General features: G+C 52.5%; 8 protein-coding genes across 8 annotated transcripts; 2 read left to right on the top strand and 6 right to left on the bottom strand.

Annotated features, from left to right (window-relative positions):
- Positions 1 to 1459: 1459 nt before the first annotated feature.
- On the bottom strand, positions 1460 to 2470 carry NCS54_00411600 (Abhydrolase-3 domain-containing protein; the record flags this gene model as incomplete). The annotated part of the gene is made up of 1 exon (XM_053149665.1): positions 1460 to 2470. The coding sequence occupies one exon, from the start codon at positions 2468 to 2470 to the stop codon at positions 1460 to 1462; it is 1011 nt and encodes a 336-aa protein (XP_053005640.1).
- A 1105-nt stretch (positions 2471 to 3575) lies between these two features.
- NCS54_00411500 (ATP synthase subunit d, mitochondrial) lies at positions 3576 to 4322 on the bottom strand (the record flags this gene model as incomplete). The annotated part of the gene is made up of 4 exons (XM_053149664.1): positions 3576 to 3605; positions 3656 to 3742; positions 3793 to 4188; positions 4314 to 4322. 4 exons carry the CDS (start codon positions 4320 to 4322, stop codon positions 3576 to 3578), a joined length of 522 nt encoding a protein of 173 aa, XP_053005639.1.
- A 529-nt stretch (positions 4323 to 4851) lies between these two features.
- Positions 4852 to 5623, bottom strand: NCS54_00411400 (Nascent polypeptide-associated complex subunit alpha; the record flags this gene model as incomplete). Its single annotated transcript, XM_053149663.1, has 3 exons — positions 4852 to 5194; positions 5247 to 5305; positions 5387 to 5623. The coding sequence occupies 3 exons, from the start codon at positions 5621 to 5623 to the stop codon at positions 4852 to 4854; spliced, it is 639 nt and encodes a 212-aa protein (XP_053005638.1).
- A 658-nt stretch (positions 5624 to 6281) lies between these two features.
- Positions 6282 to 6956, bottom strand: NCS54_00411300 (Hypothetical protein; the record flags this gene model as incomplete). Its single annotated transcript, XM_053149662.1, has 2 exons — positions 6651 to 6956; positions 6282 to 6596 (listed from the first exon to the last, which is right to left on the bottom strand). Exons 1-2 carry the CDS (start codon positions 6777 to 6779, stop codon positions 6282 to 6284), a joined length of 444 nt encoding a protein of 147 aa, XP_053005637.1. The 5' UTR covers positions 6780 to 6956.
- A 656-nt stretch (positions 6957 to 7612) lies between these two features.
- On the bottom strand, positions 7613 to 8172 carry NCS54_00411200 (Hypothetical protein; the record flags this gene model as incomplete). The annotated part of the gene is made up of 4 exons (XM_053149661.1): positions 7974 to 8172; positions 7881 to 7921; positions 7768 to 7830; positions 7613 to 7711 (listed from the first exon to the last, which is right to left on the bottom strand). Exons 1-4 carry the CDS (start codon positions 8107 to 8109, stop codon positions 7613 to 7615), a joined length of 339 nt encoding a protein of 112 aa, XP_053005636.1. The 5' UTR covers positions 8110 to 8172.
- Positions 8173 to 9254: 1082 nt separating this feature from the next.
- On the top strand, positions 9255 to 9765 carry NCS54_00411100 (Hypothetical protein; the record flags this gene model as incomplete). Its single annotated transcript, XM_053149660.1, has 3 exons — positions 9255 to 9266; positions 9321 to 9635; positions 9685 to 9765. 3 exons carry the CDS (start codon positions 9255 to 9257, stop codon positions 9763 to 9765), a joined length of 408 nt encoding a protein of 135 aa, XP_053005635.1.
- A 1212-nt stretch (positions 9766 to 10977) lies between these two features.
- NCS54_00411000 (Hypothetical protein) lies at positions 10978 to 16119 on the top strand (the record flags this gene model as incomplete). Its single annotated transcript, XM_053149659.1, has 4 exons — positions 10978 to 11812; positions 11861 to 12502; positions 12545 to 13475; positions 13533 to 16119. 4 exons carry the CDS (start codon positions 10978 to 10980, stop codon positions 16117 to 16119), a joined length of 4995 nt encoding a protein of 1664 aa, XP_053005634.1.
- Positions 16120 to 16672: 553 nt separating this feature from the next.
- NCS54_00410900 (NADH-ubiquinone oxidoreductase 10.5 kDa subunit) lies at positions 16673 to 17259 on the bottom strand (the record flags this gene model as incomplete). Its single annotated transcript, XM_053149658.1, has 3 exons — positions 17075 to 17259; positions 16814 to 16920; positions 16673 to 16764 (listed from the first exon to the last, which is right to left on the bottom strand). Exons 1-3 carry the CDS (start codon positions 17161 to 17163, stop codon positions 16673 to 16675), a joined length of 288 nt encoding a protein of 95 aa, XP_053005633.1. The 5' UTR covers positions 17164 to 17259.
- Positions 17260 to 17309: the final 50 nt, after the last annotated feature.

Raw genomic sequence — 17309 nt, 5'->3', positions numbered from 1 at the left:
TGTTGGGAGTTTCGGGGCCGGCTGGTGTATCTCGTTGTAGAGAGTATTCTTGATCTTGGAGCGAGGAACAATGGGCACTTGCAGGTTTGCGCTTGGTGTTGTCTTATAGACCCAAGAGACTTGGACTTGTTTAATCCGACACCATTCTTCAATCTAACGGCTGCATTCAGGAACAATCCCGCCACGTTGTTATGTTGGGTGATGATTCATATCGGGCCGTGAGCTGACTGGAAGCTCTTCGAAATCCTCGGTCAAAACTTTGCTGTTGACACTTTAGATGCAACGAAACTCACTCAATGACTTGAAGCTCGCGGTGACACCAAACTATCAAGTTAGTCGTTGAGGGGTTGCCTGAAAAGCCGTTTAATTGTTGGGATTCAAGTGAATATAAATACACCGTCTTCTTCCTCTTGCCTCTTTTCCCCTTTCTCCTCCTTTCTCCCCTTCGGCGCTTCCTCTAATACACGCTTCAAGCAACCATCCATCTCAGCAATCTGATACCGAAAAGAGCTACCACGATGTCGAATCCTGCCTTCCTCGAACGCGAGATCCAGGGGCAGGTAGCCCTTCGGTCAGTTAACCCAAGCGTCTATGAGAGGATCCTGCACACTTTCAACCTCATGAGTCGGCTGGTCTATGTCCTTGGGCGTATCATGGACAACTCCACTCCCCACATGATTTCCAACATTGATGTTGTCTCTCGCCGCAAGGGAAGGGAGACAGCACAGCCTTGGACTGATCGCTCGCTTGACATCAAGTTTCCTGCTCCCGGTGGTCAAGTATGTTCTTACTTCCCCCTGGATATCCCCTACCTATGTAGTTGAGCTCCTTAACTAATGGCATGACATACAGGAGTATCTCAACCTACACTTCTCTGACACCATCTCTGATGTCATCACACATCACCAGGTCGCCAACATAGTCGCTGATTTAACCGATCTGATGTCGTTCATCAACCCGAATATTTGGCAACACCTCAGCGATGTTGACCGGCACAGGGTGATCCTCTTGGCCATACCACAGTCTCTGATCGACGAATTTGGGCTAGACGGGCCGGGGGCTCTAACACTCTCTGCCAAAACAGCGCCCAGGAACAGGCCAAGGCGTAGAGGTCCTCCTGATGGATGGATGCGAGCTTCCCAGCGAGGTGAACAGAGTGGCTGATGGATGAGGCGGTTTAGGGCATCTTCGAACGCCGTGCAGCAATGAGAAACGATGTTGACTTTATATAAGCAGCTTGCTTACAGAAGGTCAGTCATCTATTTTCATTATTAGCCAGCATTCGATGGATCGCACTTCAATTTTACTAGATGCGGAGAACTAAATACCACTCTAATTGTTGATGCCCGACATCGGTAGCTTCGATATGCCCCTATTGCTCAACGTGACTATCACGCCTAAGATGGCTACAGGGCGGCAGCAGCATCCGCTATGTAATGCCGTAGCCCAAGTCCACCGATCATTCAAGAAGCCACCTCAGCCCTTCCACCATCCTCTTCTCAGCTGCCAAAGCATGAGCCAGATGAGGAGCTTTCAACCAAAACGTATGAGGCCAGCCCATCTCGACCTGCACTTGGGCTTCAATACCCGTCTGCCTCAGAAGAATAGCATAACAGAGTCCATCTGAATAAATCGTATCGTTTGAGACGAGCTGAATCCAAGTCCGAGGGTGGCCCTCGAGTTCAGCTTTCGTGACTTCCAGAGGGAGCTTATCGAGGCCATCCCTGGGAGCATCTCGCTGTAGGTATCCGTTTAGGGATGTGATGAATGTCGGAGAGACGCTGGTATGGTATCGCCGCAACGACTCCGGGATGAACTCAGGACCACTGGGACCATCTGCCGTGACGGGACATCTCAGTAGCAGCCCATGTATGGATCCCTTTGGCGCTGCCTGAGTTACTGCAGCTGCCATCTGCCCACCACTTGAACTTCCCACGACAATCGTCTTTGTAGCTTGGCCTCCAAACTTTTTGAAACCATCCATACAGTCTGATAAGCACGTACTGACTGGAGATGAGGGTAGAAGACGATAACCGATGGAGTACAGGCGCACCCCTCCCATGCCACTCTTAACCAGGCGGCGACAGGAAAGCTCCTCGCTATCAGCTTCGCCAACCTTCAAGCCTCCTCCGTGGTAATATATGATGACAACATCAGGATCAGAGGGCTGGTCATTCTCCAGTTCCAGTTGAAGAATAGGAATAGGAAACTCATCCAGGGACGAGGGGATAGTAAACTCCTTCTTAATGATCCCTTGGGAAAGTTCATAATCTCTGGCTCCAGGGGCCATCATTCGTGCGTTTAATTCGCGGCATTCCTGGGCATAAACGGGCTGCCTCTCTAAAACGGAGTTGAACACTCGGGGAGGCCCTTTTTGCCTCACCTCCTCTTCATACTCCAGCCAGGCGGGGTCGAGTGGAGGTGCCGTTGTAAAGACATACTTTTCGAGCTCAGGTACGGAAAACGACATGATAAGGTTCGCGGTGGTATTCGTATTTGGAGGGTATAGTTTTGTAGTTTAAGTTTAAGAAGTGTCGTATGTAAGAGGTTGTGTAAATGTATGTCGGGAGGTTAAAGTGCCGGATAAAGACAAGAGTGGCCACACGTGACAACAGGCTATATCAATAGCTCCATGGGTGTCATATATATACTTGAGGTGACGACTCTATTTGGGGTCGTCAAATTGTTATTCTACTGGCCCCCTATTGGGTAACACGCTACATCGAAAACTATCACCAGTCTTGGCATGTGACGTCCTTGGTGTTGTGACCTCAGTAAATGCCTTACACCGGGTGTGTTAAAACTTTGGGCCAACTACAACACAACCACAGTTTATTAACCCTGACAAAGATAGCAATATGTGTCACAAAGAGCTTCATGACTACTACATACCATCCAATCACCAACGTAATAGCTTCTTGCCATGGTCCATCATGAGATATAGGGTATGTCAATAGGTATATCATATCAGACCCCGGGATTGTCAAGACGGATTTGGTATACGTTTCATAGAGAGCGGATAGTATCTCATGAGATCATATCTTCTTTTATTGACACGAGGCTCTAGGAGCAAAGGTTTGGCATCAAAGTTCAGAATCGGCGAAACCTGAGTATTGTTCATCAGATCCACACTCGGCCGAGCGGAGGCTGACACTCGGGTTTCCGAACGGCGAGCGATGTTGATACTCACGAGAATACTCGCATCTTGAGAGATCCCTCCTATCAATACAGCAGATGAGGCGGATGATTACTTTTAGCCCGCTAAATGAGATCATGGGTTACTAAGAGAGCAATGAATGAACATGGGCACGAGTTGACGCATATGATGGCCAGGCTTAACCTGAGATCTTAAACTTGTAATGGGAATCATGTTATAGCATTGTCCGCCCTCGTTGCCTTGGGCTCCCATAACCACATAACTGGAACGGGCCCAATAGTGAAGCAAGTTGCATGAAGCACACAGGAAATGTTGTAGGTGGTTGGGTATGAGGAAAACCTGGGTTCTGCCTCGGGTTCTCGTATCTACAATGCTAGAGTACACAACGCGAAGCCGGGATCCGGAATGCGTAATTCGATTAAACCATAGCCAGGTCGCCGAACTTCTCCTGTAGCGGGGGTCAGAACTGTCACAAGTCTCAGGTTCCAGAGTACGCACCTTGTAACCCGGCACCATCCATCGGCCCTTGGAAACGAGCTGAGCGGTCTTCTCGTCGATCGACTTCTCGGCGGCGGCAACCTCGTCCTGCAAAGTGTGAAAATCCAATCAACTACCCCCAAATCCGTGATACGTACGACAGTGAGGTCCTCGAATGGTCGGGCCTCCTCGATGTTCTTGAGGGTGGCGGCGAGGTCCTTGAGCTCGAGGTCGACGGCCTGCTTGGTGGCCTCGGCGTTCTTGACGGCCTCGGCCTCAAAGGCATCAATGGCCTTCAGCTGTCGGCTGACATCGTAGGTGACGGGGGTGAAGGCCTTGAATCGCTTCTCGATCTCATCGACGATGGCCTGGTTCTTGAGGACGGATCGGTACTGGGCGAAGTCGACGGTGGTGGGCTGCTCGTTGAGCTGCTGGACCTTGCGGCGGACGTCCTCGTTGCGCTTCTTGAAGGCCTGGAGGGAGGCGACGGTCTGGCCACGGAGACCGAGGGAGCTGGTGACCTTGGTCCAGTCAAGCTTGAGAGCTGCGCTTCGCTGTCGGAGAGGGAGAAAATTAGCTCACGGCTTCCGAGGGCGAGCGGACGCGTGCCGGGGGGCCGGGGCAGGAATTGACGGCATCTACCATCAGTCGCACGCGCCAATTGATGAATTGAACTTACAGTCGCCATTTTGAACGAGGGTTGCGATGTCGAGGGACGGAGAGGATGATCTTGATGGATGTTGATTGACTTTGCCGAACTTCGCCAGGGAACTACCGGGCGCTAACATATCACGTGATGTCCCTCTTCAATCCGGTGAGCGGCGGCTTCGGAACCCCTCAATGACGACCAGCAGAAGGGTTGGGATCCCTGGAACTGGGGAAATGCTTGGCCAAATTGTGAATGGGGAGGAAACATTGAGTCTTGGTGTAACTCTACAAGTTATTAAAGAATTGACCAGAAACCACATGTTGGAGCTTCCGATATAGAGCAACAGCTTACAAGGACGAATTATGCAAGCAGCTACATAAAAATCACCAAGTCACAACTCATAAACAGTTCTTGATGGATTGAGGCAGTGATTCCTCTTCAATTGATTCCTTTGTTTGGCATCAAATCCTTTTCGCGGGGTACAATTCACCCAGAACTAATACAGAGCCCAGTGTGTGTCCCGTGCTCAAGCTTTTGTGGAAGATCCAGTTCAGCCAGCCAGTCAGCCCTAGATACTTAGAGCCATGATGGAGTTGACGATATCATTGTCGTTTTCCTTCAATGCCTTGATTGCCTTGTTGCGGCTGACACTGGCTTGGGTCATGACAAGCTCAATGTCCTTATCCTCCAGGCCTGTGGCATCGACCTCCTCATCGTCGTCCTCCTCCTCATCAGAATCATCATCGTTGTCCTCCTTCTTGGCCTCGGCAGCCTTGCTGGACTCGCCGTGGTCGTGGCCGGCGTGGTCGTGGCCGGCGTGGTCAGCCTCGGCGTTGGCGCTGGCAAGCTGCTGGGCAGCGGCTTGTTGGGCGGCGGCGTTGACATCCTCGATCTTGGCCTCACCGAAGACACTGTGGCAAAAATCAGACACAAGCGCTGTGCGCAAGAACCACTGCCACTCACATGTAGGTGTTGCTGTTAGGAGACTTGTAGACCTCGGGGCTGTTGATAACGAAGAGGATCTGGAGCACGTGGTTTAGCATGATGCCTCATTTACCCCTCCATGGCCCTCGCTCGGCCGGAAAAGACGCTTCTCTACTCACGTTCTTGGGGCGGCGGAGAGTGACACGGGTGATGCCAGGGATGCGGGTAAGGTGCAGCTTCTCGAGGGCCTTGCGAGCCTTCTTCTCGTTGCGGTTGTGGATCACAGTAGAGCCGGCGGGCAGCTGGCCCTCGCCGACCTCCTCAGCCTCGGATTCGTCGCTGCTGTCATCGTGCTCCTCGACAACGGTCTTCTTGGGCTCCTCATCGGGAAGCTCTTCAACGCGGGGGTTCGACATTTTGGCGGCTGGTGCGGGCGTAGATGTTAGTGACTCGTCCTCGTCAATTCCTCAGAGGGGATTTTGTGAGCAGAAATTTGTCGCCACCGACGAAATTGACGAAATTGTGGTACAAAGAACAAAATCGCAGCTGTGAACTTACTTGTTTGCTGGTCCCAGTTACGTCTGTTGGCTGGCCGGATCTCTCTCGTCGTCGTTTGTGATGAGAATATCGCACAGTGATAATTCTAGGGCTTGGTGGGCAGGTGGGAACTAAACTGCATTAGGTAATCAGGTTTTTCGCAGCACCTGCTCGTCAGGCATGACGACGAGTTTGGGGGGGGGGAATGGATATCAACACTGGGAGACTGCGGGCAATTCATTGCACAGAGAGGGATGATTCTGGGGTATTCATAAGCTTTTTATTTTTTGGCTACACTTCACAATGATCCATAGTCTTTTTTTTGAATGCTCCTCATGCTGTGAATTCATTTGATCTCAGAATTTCCGTATTGACGCCGTTCATCATGACGATGAAATGTGACATACAGCCTTCCAGAACGGAGCAAAAGAGAATCCAGCAGCCTCTACGCTGCCGTGATGTGTTTCCTGCCCAGTTCCGTGCCTCTCGATCTAAACCCGACCTAGCACCTCCGTGACTCCAGCTTTAATGACCCATTTATGCGGAGGCCTTGACCTTGGCCAGAGCCTTGCGCTCCTCGAATCGTCGCTGCTTCTTGAGTCGGAGAACCTTGAAGCGGTCGAAGTCGGTGAGACCCTTCCTCCGCTCAATCTGATCCCGCTTCTTGGCCCAGTTGGTCTGCTCCCACTTGGAGTCGATCTCGGCCTTCTCCCAGGCCTTTCGGACGGTGCCGGTTCGGGAGCCGCGGTTGAGGCCCTCGATGATAAGGGAAGAGAGGAGGACCTTGTTGAGGGGAACGGCTTGTCGGGGAACGGCGAGCTCGGGCTTGGCGGAAGGACCGTCGACGAGAACCTGTTGTGCGGGTCAATATCGTGTGCTGAGGAAGCCGGTGCAGGCAGAACCTACTCGCTTGTGGTCGATGATCTCGACGATCGTGGCCAGGCGGCCCGCGAAGGGGTGGTCGCCGTTGATGACAACGACACGGCCGACCTCGACGAGGCGCCAGTTCGAACCCTCAATGACTGCGTCGCCCATTGTGACGGTGATCTGTGCAGCGGTCGATTAGTCGTAAGATTCAAAAGTCGCGCGCAGTGATTGCTCGAATGTAACTGCGATCGTAGGAGTCGGTGTTCATACCAGTTGTCGATTATGCTGTCCCGTTAGTTGGTTGTTTTCTGGAGCCTCGCGGACCTTGAAATCGCTAAGGACTTTTTGAGGGTTGACTCGGCTATCACACATGTGCGGGCAGAAAATCATCCTGTGCCCTAACCAAAATTTCCGGGTTTACTTTCTGCCGGGATCCGGCCCCCGATGCGACTTCAGGGGTGTGCACGGACCAACCTCGGCTGAGAGCTTCAAAAGAAAATTTTAGACAACCTCAGATTCTCTCCTGCAGTACACTTCTTTGGTTGAAGAAGTCACACGATCTTGCACGCATCAAGGTAAGCCAACGGATTTTTCTTTGACTTCTTTCCTTGTACTAGGATGAGGTAATTTGCGATTGATTCTGTCCGATGGCACTCTCGCCGGAGTCGCTATATCGGGTGGCAAGCTGATATTCAATTTCTTACATATTCTGAGCAACACTTGTCTACCAATTGTTCTTGCACTTCTGTTGATGCACAGGATGGCTAACAATGATTAATAGTGATGCACCAAGCTCCCCGAATAGCTAGCTTTACTCGATTGATGTTCTCGTACTCCCTCACTATCCCCGAGGTCTTGAACATTGGTTTTAGTCACGCGCAATCTGACGCTGCGATTGGATGCACCTCATCAAGAGGTGGAAATAGTTTTCATGCCAGAATTGATCATTAATTTATCCCATGAACCTTGTATGCATGCCGCCAGCACAGTGATATCCTTCCTTAAGCCTTGCCCTTTCTCTTGAGCTCCTCCTCCTCCTCCGCTTGGAGCTGAGCATCAATCTTCGCACCCTTGGACGGCTCGTTGCCGTGCGCGCGAGCCTTGAATAAGATTAGCATTCGGAGTTGGCGATCCATGATGAATAGGGGTTAAGTACAGGCAGAGTAGGGTCCTTCTTCAACCGTTGTGTCTCGATGTCATGATCGGGCTCATCTCTTTTCTGTTGCTGCTTAGTTGCTGCTCTGATGATGATTGATGGTAACAACAAACCTCCTCGGCCGCCAATCGGTTGGCAATTGATCGCTCATCCTCTGCAATATCGTTAGTGTTTGACATGGAATATCCCTGTGTGATTTCTCTTACTGGAATCCAGGCTGAGATGGGAGTTCTCAACTCCTTCGTTGAATCGCTCGTGGGTGTCTCTCTCAGACTCGGGGGCGTTCCTCTGGTCGCCAGCCTCGTAGACGCCACGGTTACCAACATTTGAGTATCCAGACATGATGGAAGTGATTGTGATTGCGATTGTGTGTAGAATGTATAATTGAAGAGTGAAGAGTGATGCTGTATGAAAGGAATTGCTCTTCGGGTCGACGGCCTTTTGTAGCCACTTAGAAGATATGGAAGCTGCCATGGTGGTTGTCTCCACAGCCTGACTTCATAGAATACGTCATTGTATGGCGCTTGGTGAAAACATCGCGCCCATCGACACACATACGTCATGGAATGAAAGGGAATGATTTAGTGAGTATGTTTGACTTTGATGACATTGTGTTGTTGGCGATCCCCCGGTGCTCTCTGGCAAGAATGCAGGTTTGTTTGTAGCCGCGGCAGAGCAAACCATGTCCTGGACTAGGCAGGATGCCACGTGAAGTGAAGCAAACCCAAGCAAGATCTAGACGGTTCTGAATGGAGACCTGTGATAGCCAATACGAACGGTTTGGCCTTAAAATTTCAGGGCTTGGCCTATATTGTTTTGGATTGCGCTTTCATCAATTTGCCATGCATGTTAGATCAACGATCCGTCGACGCTTCGACGCTTCGACAGCTGCCTGATAGCAAGGCTGGTGTTGTTTTGATGGCTCCCCAAGGGCTGAAAAGAGATATATGCGTACTAGAATAACTCGAAAACAGTACGAGGGGCGCACCCAGGGATCGTTCTCGTCTGCTCGTTGCCTCAGGGGATGTTGGCTCCAAGATCACAGGAGATATTCATGAAAGCCATTGTCAACAGCCGCCCCAGTACGGCAATCTCATATGCCCGAAACCAGAAACACCACTATTGGGCCATCAAATCCCCGAAACTTAGGCGTAAATTCTGTCAGTGTTTATTTCATGAGCAACCGATGTTTGGTTGTCGGGCCTGGATTGTGTCGTGTTCCAGGTTGGCTTCCAACGGATCCAGGACCAATCACTTCCGTCATCGAGCGGAAGATGGCGGGTGTTGGTGGACGGTCCCGGCGCACGGGCCACCCGGAAAGCCGAGCCATTAAGTCATCATCCGGCGTGACAGACAGCTTCACGAAGCTATACCAAATCGGAGCTCCGACCTCAACCTCTGTCAAGATAAAAGCACATCTTCGCATCCTTCCTTGAGAGTCAATTCCTCCTGACAGTCACCTATCTCGTCCTAAAACATCATTCAAAATGTTCCGTTTTGTAAGTCACTCACCTAAAGTCAACAGCGCCTGCAATTGCTCATCAATCACGCAGCACAAGACACTCGACATCGTCACGGTCTTTCACAAGGCCAGCTCTCCCGCCTCTGTGAGAGTCGCCAACCTTCTCAAGCAGGTCTCTGCCAATGCCACCGCTGGAGCTACCCTTGACCAGGCGAGCGAGACAAAGCCCGCACGCGAGCAGTTTGAGCTCAATGTCACTGAGGATCCCCCCACCGACGACCAGGTCAAGACGATCCTGGAGTATGTCGGAACCAGCGGCATCCCCAACATCATCAAGGGTGCAAACAACGAGAAGGATGCCCTGAAGAAGTTTAAGGAGAGCAAGGAGAACTTTATCCGGCCAGTGGTATGTTGAGTCTGCATTTCTGACAGCCCTAGCTAATTCTTTTTCGCAGGTCGTGGACTGGAACAATGGCAAGGCCATTGCTGGTGACAATGAGTCCGAGATCCTCAAACTGCTGAACGCTAAGAAGTAACGACTTTTCTTTGTATCCATGTATAAAACATCGCCTCATCCCCCCTTTGTAAATACCAAGTGCATGTCTGGATGACCAGATAGCAATATTTGACGATGAAGAATTGATCACCTTGTGGCCGTGAATGGATGACAATGAGGATGCTACACTAGAAATTATTGAAGCAGTGAGTCAGCCCCCTTTTTTTCGTGCGTGATAGGCTGTCTGAGCTGCAAGCAGGTATCCGGTTGGAGCACAATCGCTGAAAAGACGAGAAGCTCCTAAACGCACCGCCATTCTATAAAGAATCCATGTGCACCCCTGGATACACCACGATGACTTGACTATTGACTCAGCAGAACCACGCCACGAAAAACGCCTTCACGAGATGAGATGACCTCGGCTCCAATGCAAAGGAACTGTGCAAACATATTTCATCTAGACGGAAGTGGCGGGAAGTGATGTTCGTGTGCGGCGGGAAACAGCAGCAAGCACCCTTGTCGGTCTTTCTCTTCAATGGTTGCAGTCCTTGTCTACGATCCAATATCAACTCACGACCCCCCAACTGCCTTGCCTATTACCCTTAACCCGAGGCTCTTCTCCCGCCCTTTGCTTGTCTGTTTTCCCTTGGTTGTTTCTGTTCTCCTGGGGGTCATTATCAAAGTGCACGCGTGTTTGGTTAGTCGGCTATTGTTCGCCAGTGCCAACTATCATTCACCTTTTGCCGGCTGCCAGTGCCAGCTGTCAGTGCCGTGCCAGTGCCAGTGACCGCCCGTTTCTGACGCTCGTTTTTACTCTCTTTGTTTTTGTTTTCCTGTGATCTTTTCCTCTTCTTCTTCACCCTCATTTTCGCATAAAAGTGAAGAGTTTCCGCCGTTGTGCTCAACCTTCATTTTTGGCGTCGCTTTCATCCGACGTCTTCGACTCTGCAAAGGAAGGAGCAACCCTTGCCTTGCGCTCACATCTTTCGGCTACGGATCCCAAGCGATCGCATCGTCTTCTTCATCTCAGCCCGGTGCTGTGACCTTTCGTTTTCAGAAGGTAATCATATCTCAAAGCACCTAGCCTCGCCTCACCCGTCGCCTTGCCATGATGTTCGATGCCTTCCGCTCGGAGCAGATGACCCTTTGGCTAGAACTGACATGAAACTCCCCCGCGCCCAAGAAGGGTCCATCGCTTCTGCTTCTTTTCTCTTCCGACAAGCGCTGACCACTCTTGTCAATAGGGAGCATCATGGCTCACCCTCACCTCCCCAACATGGGGGAATCACCGCCTCCGGGGCCGCCGCCGCATCCCAACGCGATCGTCTGCGAGCGGGTTTACGCCAAGGACCAGCCTCCCAGCCTGCAGGCCGCATTCACCGAGTTCTACCCTAATGGCTTGCCAAACGTCTACAAGATGCTCCAAACACCTGGAGCGGAGGGTGTTCCCCAGACCTATGTCGAGGACTACCTTCCCGTGGGTTTCTATACCCAGCTGCGACCTCACGCAAGTGCCATTTTCTCTACCCAAAATGGCCAGCGCCCATTTCGGAAGATGCAACATCTGCTTCCTCAGCGCCGAATTCATCTCTGGTCTAGGGACGAGATACAATCCGTGTGCAACTCTCTGCGAAAGCTGTACTGGGACCACATGAAAGGCATGCGACAGCCTTTTTGCTGGGACAACCTGTGGGAGTATTTTGATGCATTTGACTTGTATCACTATGGCGCCCTCAACCTCTGGAACGTGGTCAACCAGCTTTTCGACGAGAACAAGACCATCTACGCTGATGTCATTATAGAGTTTGCCGTCCACATCGGCCACTGGGCTGACGACTGGCTTCGCAACAAGCACAACAAAACCAAGCTCCTGTCATGGAACGAGATCCATGGGCCCCTTCTGCGCATCCTAAGCCCTGAAGACTGGACCGACATTGGTGACGTCCCAGACGATGCAGTGCCAATGCTCGCCAATGCTCTGAAGCATCGACGGAGGTTGATGCTCTCGCCTGGGAGCTTGGCTAAAGACGTAAAGCCCAACCACTTGTCTTCGGCTTGCCTCCGCAACAGCCTTGAAAACTGGCTAGGTTTGTCTAGTTGCCCGGGCTCGTGATTCACTGCTAATGCCTTCTTAGCTGGACAAAGGGTCTTCACACCTGCTGGCCTTCCTTCGCCTCCGGAAGTTAGGTCTCACCATTGTTCACCTGCTTCGAAGGAGGCTCGCGCACCGGTTACTGTGTACGAGGGCAATCACTACTATCTCCCACCTGGTATGCGTCGGTCCTCTAGTGCCGTTGAAAAACTCCAGCAGTCCGCCGCTGCGGCCGGGCCCGTCATTGCCCATGGCAGCAACAAGACCATTACGTCAGAGCCTGCGAGAGCGGCTAGCAGTGATGGAAGTTCGCATACTCTGCAGGTTTCGCCCGAAGCGAGGAGCAAATCGACCGAGCCCATGCCTTCCTACAAATCCCCCGTCGCCAAATCGGTTAGGGAGTCGGATGCTGGGGCTGAAGGTGTTCCCTCAAAGGTGCGGGACGACGGCTCTCATCTCGGCGAGAATGAAGATGACGAGTACTCAGAGTTTGCTGCGCTTACCCCAACCAAGATCAGGCGGCGAGGACGTGACAACCCGCGATCTGCACAAGGAGCTCCTAAGACTACTGTGACCGCATCACTGCCAGCATCGGCTGTCATGAACTTCTCGGAGCTTGCTGGGCCTTCGGTGCCTCCCGATGGTGGCCTCAGGTCAATCGACTATGAAACCAGGCGCCCGTCTGGTAGTCCTGGAGTTGCTTAGGACACAGCTCAGGCTACTTCAGCGCCCGTCAAAGAGAACCAGACTCCTCGACGCAACAAGAACAAGAAGTCAGAACTGTCGACGAGTCATGGAAAGGAGCAGAAGAAGGGCCAACGATCCAACAAATCTGGTACTCGTCCGGCCAATCATGACTCAACTGGGATACGGACATTGGTCAATGGCCAACAGAGATCTGGCTCAGGGCCTCATGCAGTCGCTGGAGCAAATGGTAAACAGGGATACCAAGCCTCGTCCCGTATGATTCACCCACAAGCTTCTTCGAGCTTCACATTTCACCAAGTCGGAGCTCCCACCGCTCATGACCCCCAACGCAGCTATTCTGGTCTTCAGCAACACCCAGATATCTCAACTAGCGTGGACTATCGGCATCAGACCCCGCAACACCAGCCAGTCCCGCCCAAGGGTTTCATGGCGCATGGAGGTCGAGGTAACAGCATTTCTTCTCGTTTCGAGCAGAACGAGAACCAGTGGTCTCACCAACATCGCCCCGAGAATTTCAACAACGTTCCACTCACACCTAATCGTGGAGGTTATTACCGTGGGGGGCCTCGTAGAGGAGGAAGCCGTCGCGGATCCAATAACCAGCGGAATGTGACAGCACCGGCTGTTCAGCATCAGGTTGACCACGGATTCAACCACAAGAGACGTGACGGGGCACCCTGGAACAATCCCCAATGGCGTCGACAAGGCTCGAACATGACACAGTCATTCTGTCGCAACGTCGATAGCCCTCTTGGCGCCGAGTATGTCCCCTGCTCCTGCGAGCTGTGCAACGCTCGGAACCGCAGCGTGCACGTCAAAGTCGAGGTTGGTCAAGACCGTGTCGGACTCGATCTAGTGACGCGGATCAAACTTGGTCTTGGGGCTCGATACGGAATCGTTGAGGAGGTCTTTGCCATACCCTCGAAAGATCCGGGCCATTTCCTCGCTCGGTAAGTACCTGGAGGGCAGCATGGCTATATTAATCACTGACTGACATTATTGTTTAGATTCCGCGACGAACATTCTGCCAGACAGGCTCTTACGATTGGTGGAGGTTACATAGTTGAGAAGGGAATCACAATCAGAGTCTCGCCGTCGGTGCGATCAAAATGGATGTCCCTTCTCCCGAGCAACACCCCGGAGGCTGCCATTCCGCCAGCCGTTCAAGCGCCAATGGCTATGGGCTTCCCATCCCATCCGGTGCACACCCCAATGGTGATGAGTCATCCCAGAGCCCTTCCTGCTTCTCATGCGATGTCTGGACCGATCTATTCTGTTGCTGGTAATATGCAGATGATGGGCCAGGAGTTTGTGCCTCCACCCTTCTTTCTCCATGACGCGCAGTTTGCCCGAGGCCCATCGGGATTTATCAGGCCCCCTTTCCTCGAGCAACCACACACTGGCACACAGCCAGCAACTCAATCACAGAGATTCCATCACCAAGAGCAGATTCCAATCTCAGCGCCTTTCGAGACTGCCCCCCTCGTTGGCTCCCCTACCGCTGGCCTTGAGGAGGACACTGGATCCCCTGCCGAGACTCTGCAATCGAAGCCACCATCTGAGGAAGCGCTGGATGAGACTCAAGACATTGAACAAGATGGATTCAGAAGTCCCCAGAGCAACAGAAGCAAGATTACTGGGGTGAAGGCTAGGGTTTCTTTGCCCAACACTCCCCCAAAGTCTGCCCAAGCTCACCTGACTGTCCACACACCTCCTCAGGCGCCCGCTGAAGCCATGACCGGAGGCATCGATGAACAGCCTTGTGAAGACACAAAGGTTGGAACTGAGAGCGAAACTCAAGCAGGAGCGGAAACTACAATCCAACCCAAACACCCTCTGGAACCAGAAGAGAGCGGCCCAACCAACCATGCTCGCGTGCCAAGCATCTTTACGGAAGACCAGATCAAGGAAAGACGACAAGCATGGGCCAAAATCTCGATGCCCCTTAACCCACGCAAATCCAAGCCCACCTCACCAACCAAGAACCACAGCCCTGTCCCAAAGGATGGTGCTTTGCGTGTCCCGCAGTGCGACAGACTTGAGGCTAACATGCCAAATGGATTCGAGATGTCTTCGCCGACTCAGCCCAAGACGTACACTCCCGAGACTGGCAGTGAATACGAGCCGTCCCCTGAGAAGGTCCCTGACGGAATTACCTCGTGCGCCGAGAAAGCAGACCGTCCTACAACCCCTTCGAACCAAGCAGTAGGAAGTGAAGCAGCCTCCAATGGACGGCTCAGCGAACCCGTCATCCAACCGCAACCTCAAGCAGAAGTATTCAGCGTCGAGGAGGCCATCATCACCAAAGGAAGACACCCCAAATCTAGTCGAGTTGCCGAAATTCAGGAGCCTGGGCGGGAGGCATCTATGGGCACCTTCGAATCGGACAACAAACCAGATCCATCGACAGAAACTCAGAGCAAGGGAAAGTTGAAGAAGTCAAAGAGGAAGAAGAAGGGAAAGCAAAACGGTGATTCCCAGATCAACACGTCAAGGCCACCTCTTCCTCAAACATGGACTGGTTTCCAAGATCCATATGTCACAGCCGAACTAACGCAGCCCATGACTATGCCAGACCCATCCACACACTTTGGAGGTCAAGCGTCCGGCTCACCCTCTTCAGGCAAGAGGAATCACGATGATGGAAGCCAATCGTTCAGCCCTGGCTCGACGAAGCGAACTAAGAAGTGCGATTCCAACATGGGCTCCGCACAAGATAACCAAGCGCCATCACCTTGGACATTTGATGAGTCTGACTCTCCAGAGGAAGCTGTGCGTGGCCGCAAGGGATTCAGAGAGGGCAGAGGAGGATCTCTTCGAATTGGGAAACAACGCCGACCGCGTGCTATCATGCCTCAACCTACACTCACCGAGCAACACATTAACAACCAGGCTTCCCCACCATCATCTGACTTCGTCTTTGAAAGTCCCCAGTTCGCGGCTCCAAACGGCACCTCGTCATTGGTGAACGGGGCCAAGACTGGCGCAAAAAGCCGACTCAACCCCAAGGCGCAGGAGTTTGTCTCACCATCGAGGCCGACGGGTGACGGAAAAGCGGGTTCTAACAAGTCGAGTCCTCTCAAGGATTTGAGCATCAAGTCTCAGGAAAACTCATCTGGACCTCGGGGTGAAGGTGAGAAGTCTTCAGAGATAGGTGCCGACAACCACCAAGCATTCCCACGTGGAGCGAGCGACCTTGCTCTCCAGCACCACCGAGCGCTCTCTGAGGGTACTAAGAAGGAGAACCGCAGCAACGAGACTGGAGCACATGGAGAGGGCAAGAAGGCGGCAGCCAAGGGCAAGAAGGCGGGAAAGGGAAAAGACAGGGCCGTCACCTCAGGGGCAAAGGTGGACGACAAGGCCGGAACCAAACAGGAGAAGAAGCAGCCAACGCCACAGACCCCAGATGGAAAAAGGGCCAAAGACAAGAAGCGGGAGCTAGTGGTCAACGACGACTGGCCATCCTTGCCGGGACCTCGCGACCGGGCTCCTTCAAAGCCGCAGACGCCATCAGTGTGGAGTGCAAAGAAGAAGGCGACGTCGACGGGGGAGGAGTGCGGCTCTGGACATGGGTCACCTCAAAAAAAAGACTAACTGGTGAGACGATGAACAGGGAGAGAAGGGCACGGACAGGAGGATGTGGGGACCTGGCGAGGCAGATGAATTGGTTCTTGGTGTTCCTCCTCGTGACGGAGCTAGGGGTGGTGGTCAAGGGATTGCTGATGTTGAGAGAAGCAGGGGAGGGATACGGATACTTTTGATGATGGACAAACTGGACTTGTATTAGATGTGGACAACTTTGGATTGTCCACGGGGGAGGTTATCTGCGATATTTGCATTACTTTACTGGTAATGGGGATATTTACATCACTGTTAATTGAACATTTTGGCACAGTTCAGTTTGACTGGTGAATGATGGCGTGACATGTGCTAGAGTTAAGAAGACACCTGACCATGCCATTGACTGGGATTTAGCGTCATGATGAAATGAATGTTGACATCAGTTGACGGTTATGTCGCTGGAACAGTAAGGTATGTTGGTAGTGGTACAATGCTCTTGTTGCATGTTTATTTTCACCCATATGTACATTTAACCGTCGTAAAGCGCGCTTCGTTGTCCTCGCATGTCTTGCCCTCTGCCCATCTCTTATTGCGTAGGCTGAACCAGTCCCGAGACGGCGTCCTCAATCTCCTTGTCCGACAGGCCCTCGAGGACCTTGGACTTTTCGGTGCCTCGCTCTGCAGAAGTCAGCAAGGGTTTTTGGTCTGGCGGTTGTCCCATACGCACCGTATCGGGCGTAGACCTTGGGCTGGGTGCCGGCGGCCTCGCGGATGAGGATGGGGATGTTGGGGTTGCTTCGCTTCATGGTAGGGTAGGCCCGGGTGATGAATGACCTGCGCGTGTGAGGTCAGCCCCATGATTCTCGTCCATTGTGTATACATCTGCGTGTTTCCCGGTGCTATCCACGGTCGTATCGATCCAATTGACCCAATTGTCGCGTGGGCTGTCGTTCATCCGGTGGATTCGAGAGAGTTGATTCCAACGTACCGAACAGCCGCGCTCTGCTCCGAGGTCTGGCAGAAGAGGAAGCGCACCTCGCGGAGGGACTTTGTGAAGGCGTACTTTGCGGCGGTCATGGCGGGCGTCGTTGTCGTCGTCGTGTGGTTGTCGGGTGAAGCTGCGGAGGAACGGACGAGCTTGACTGCTAGGTAATTGCGGGCTTGTGGTTGGCAAGGATGGCGGATGAGGCTCTTCGGGCGGAATAAAGTGACGGGCGGGAATG

The sequence above is a fragment of the Fusarium falciforme genome, chromosome 3 (genome assembly GCF_026873545.1).
Source record: "Fusarium falciforme chromosome 3, complete sequence".
NCBI classification, from domain to species: domain Eukaryota; kingdom Fungi; phylum Ascomycota; class Sordariomycetes; order Hypocreales; family Nectriaceae; genus Fusarium; species Fusarium falciforme.
Note: the sequence above shows the minus strand (reverse complement) of the source record. Positions and strands in the feature narration are given on the sequence as shown.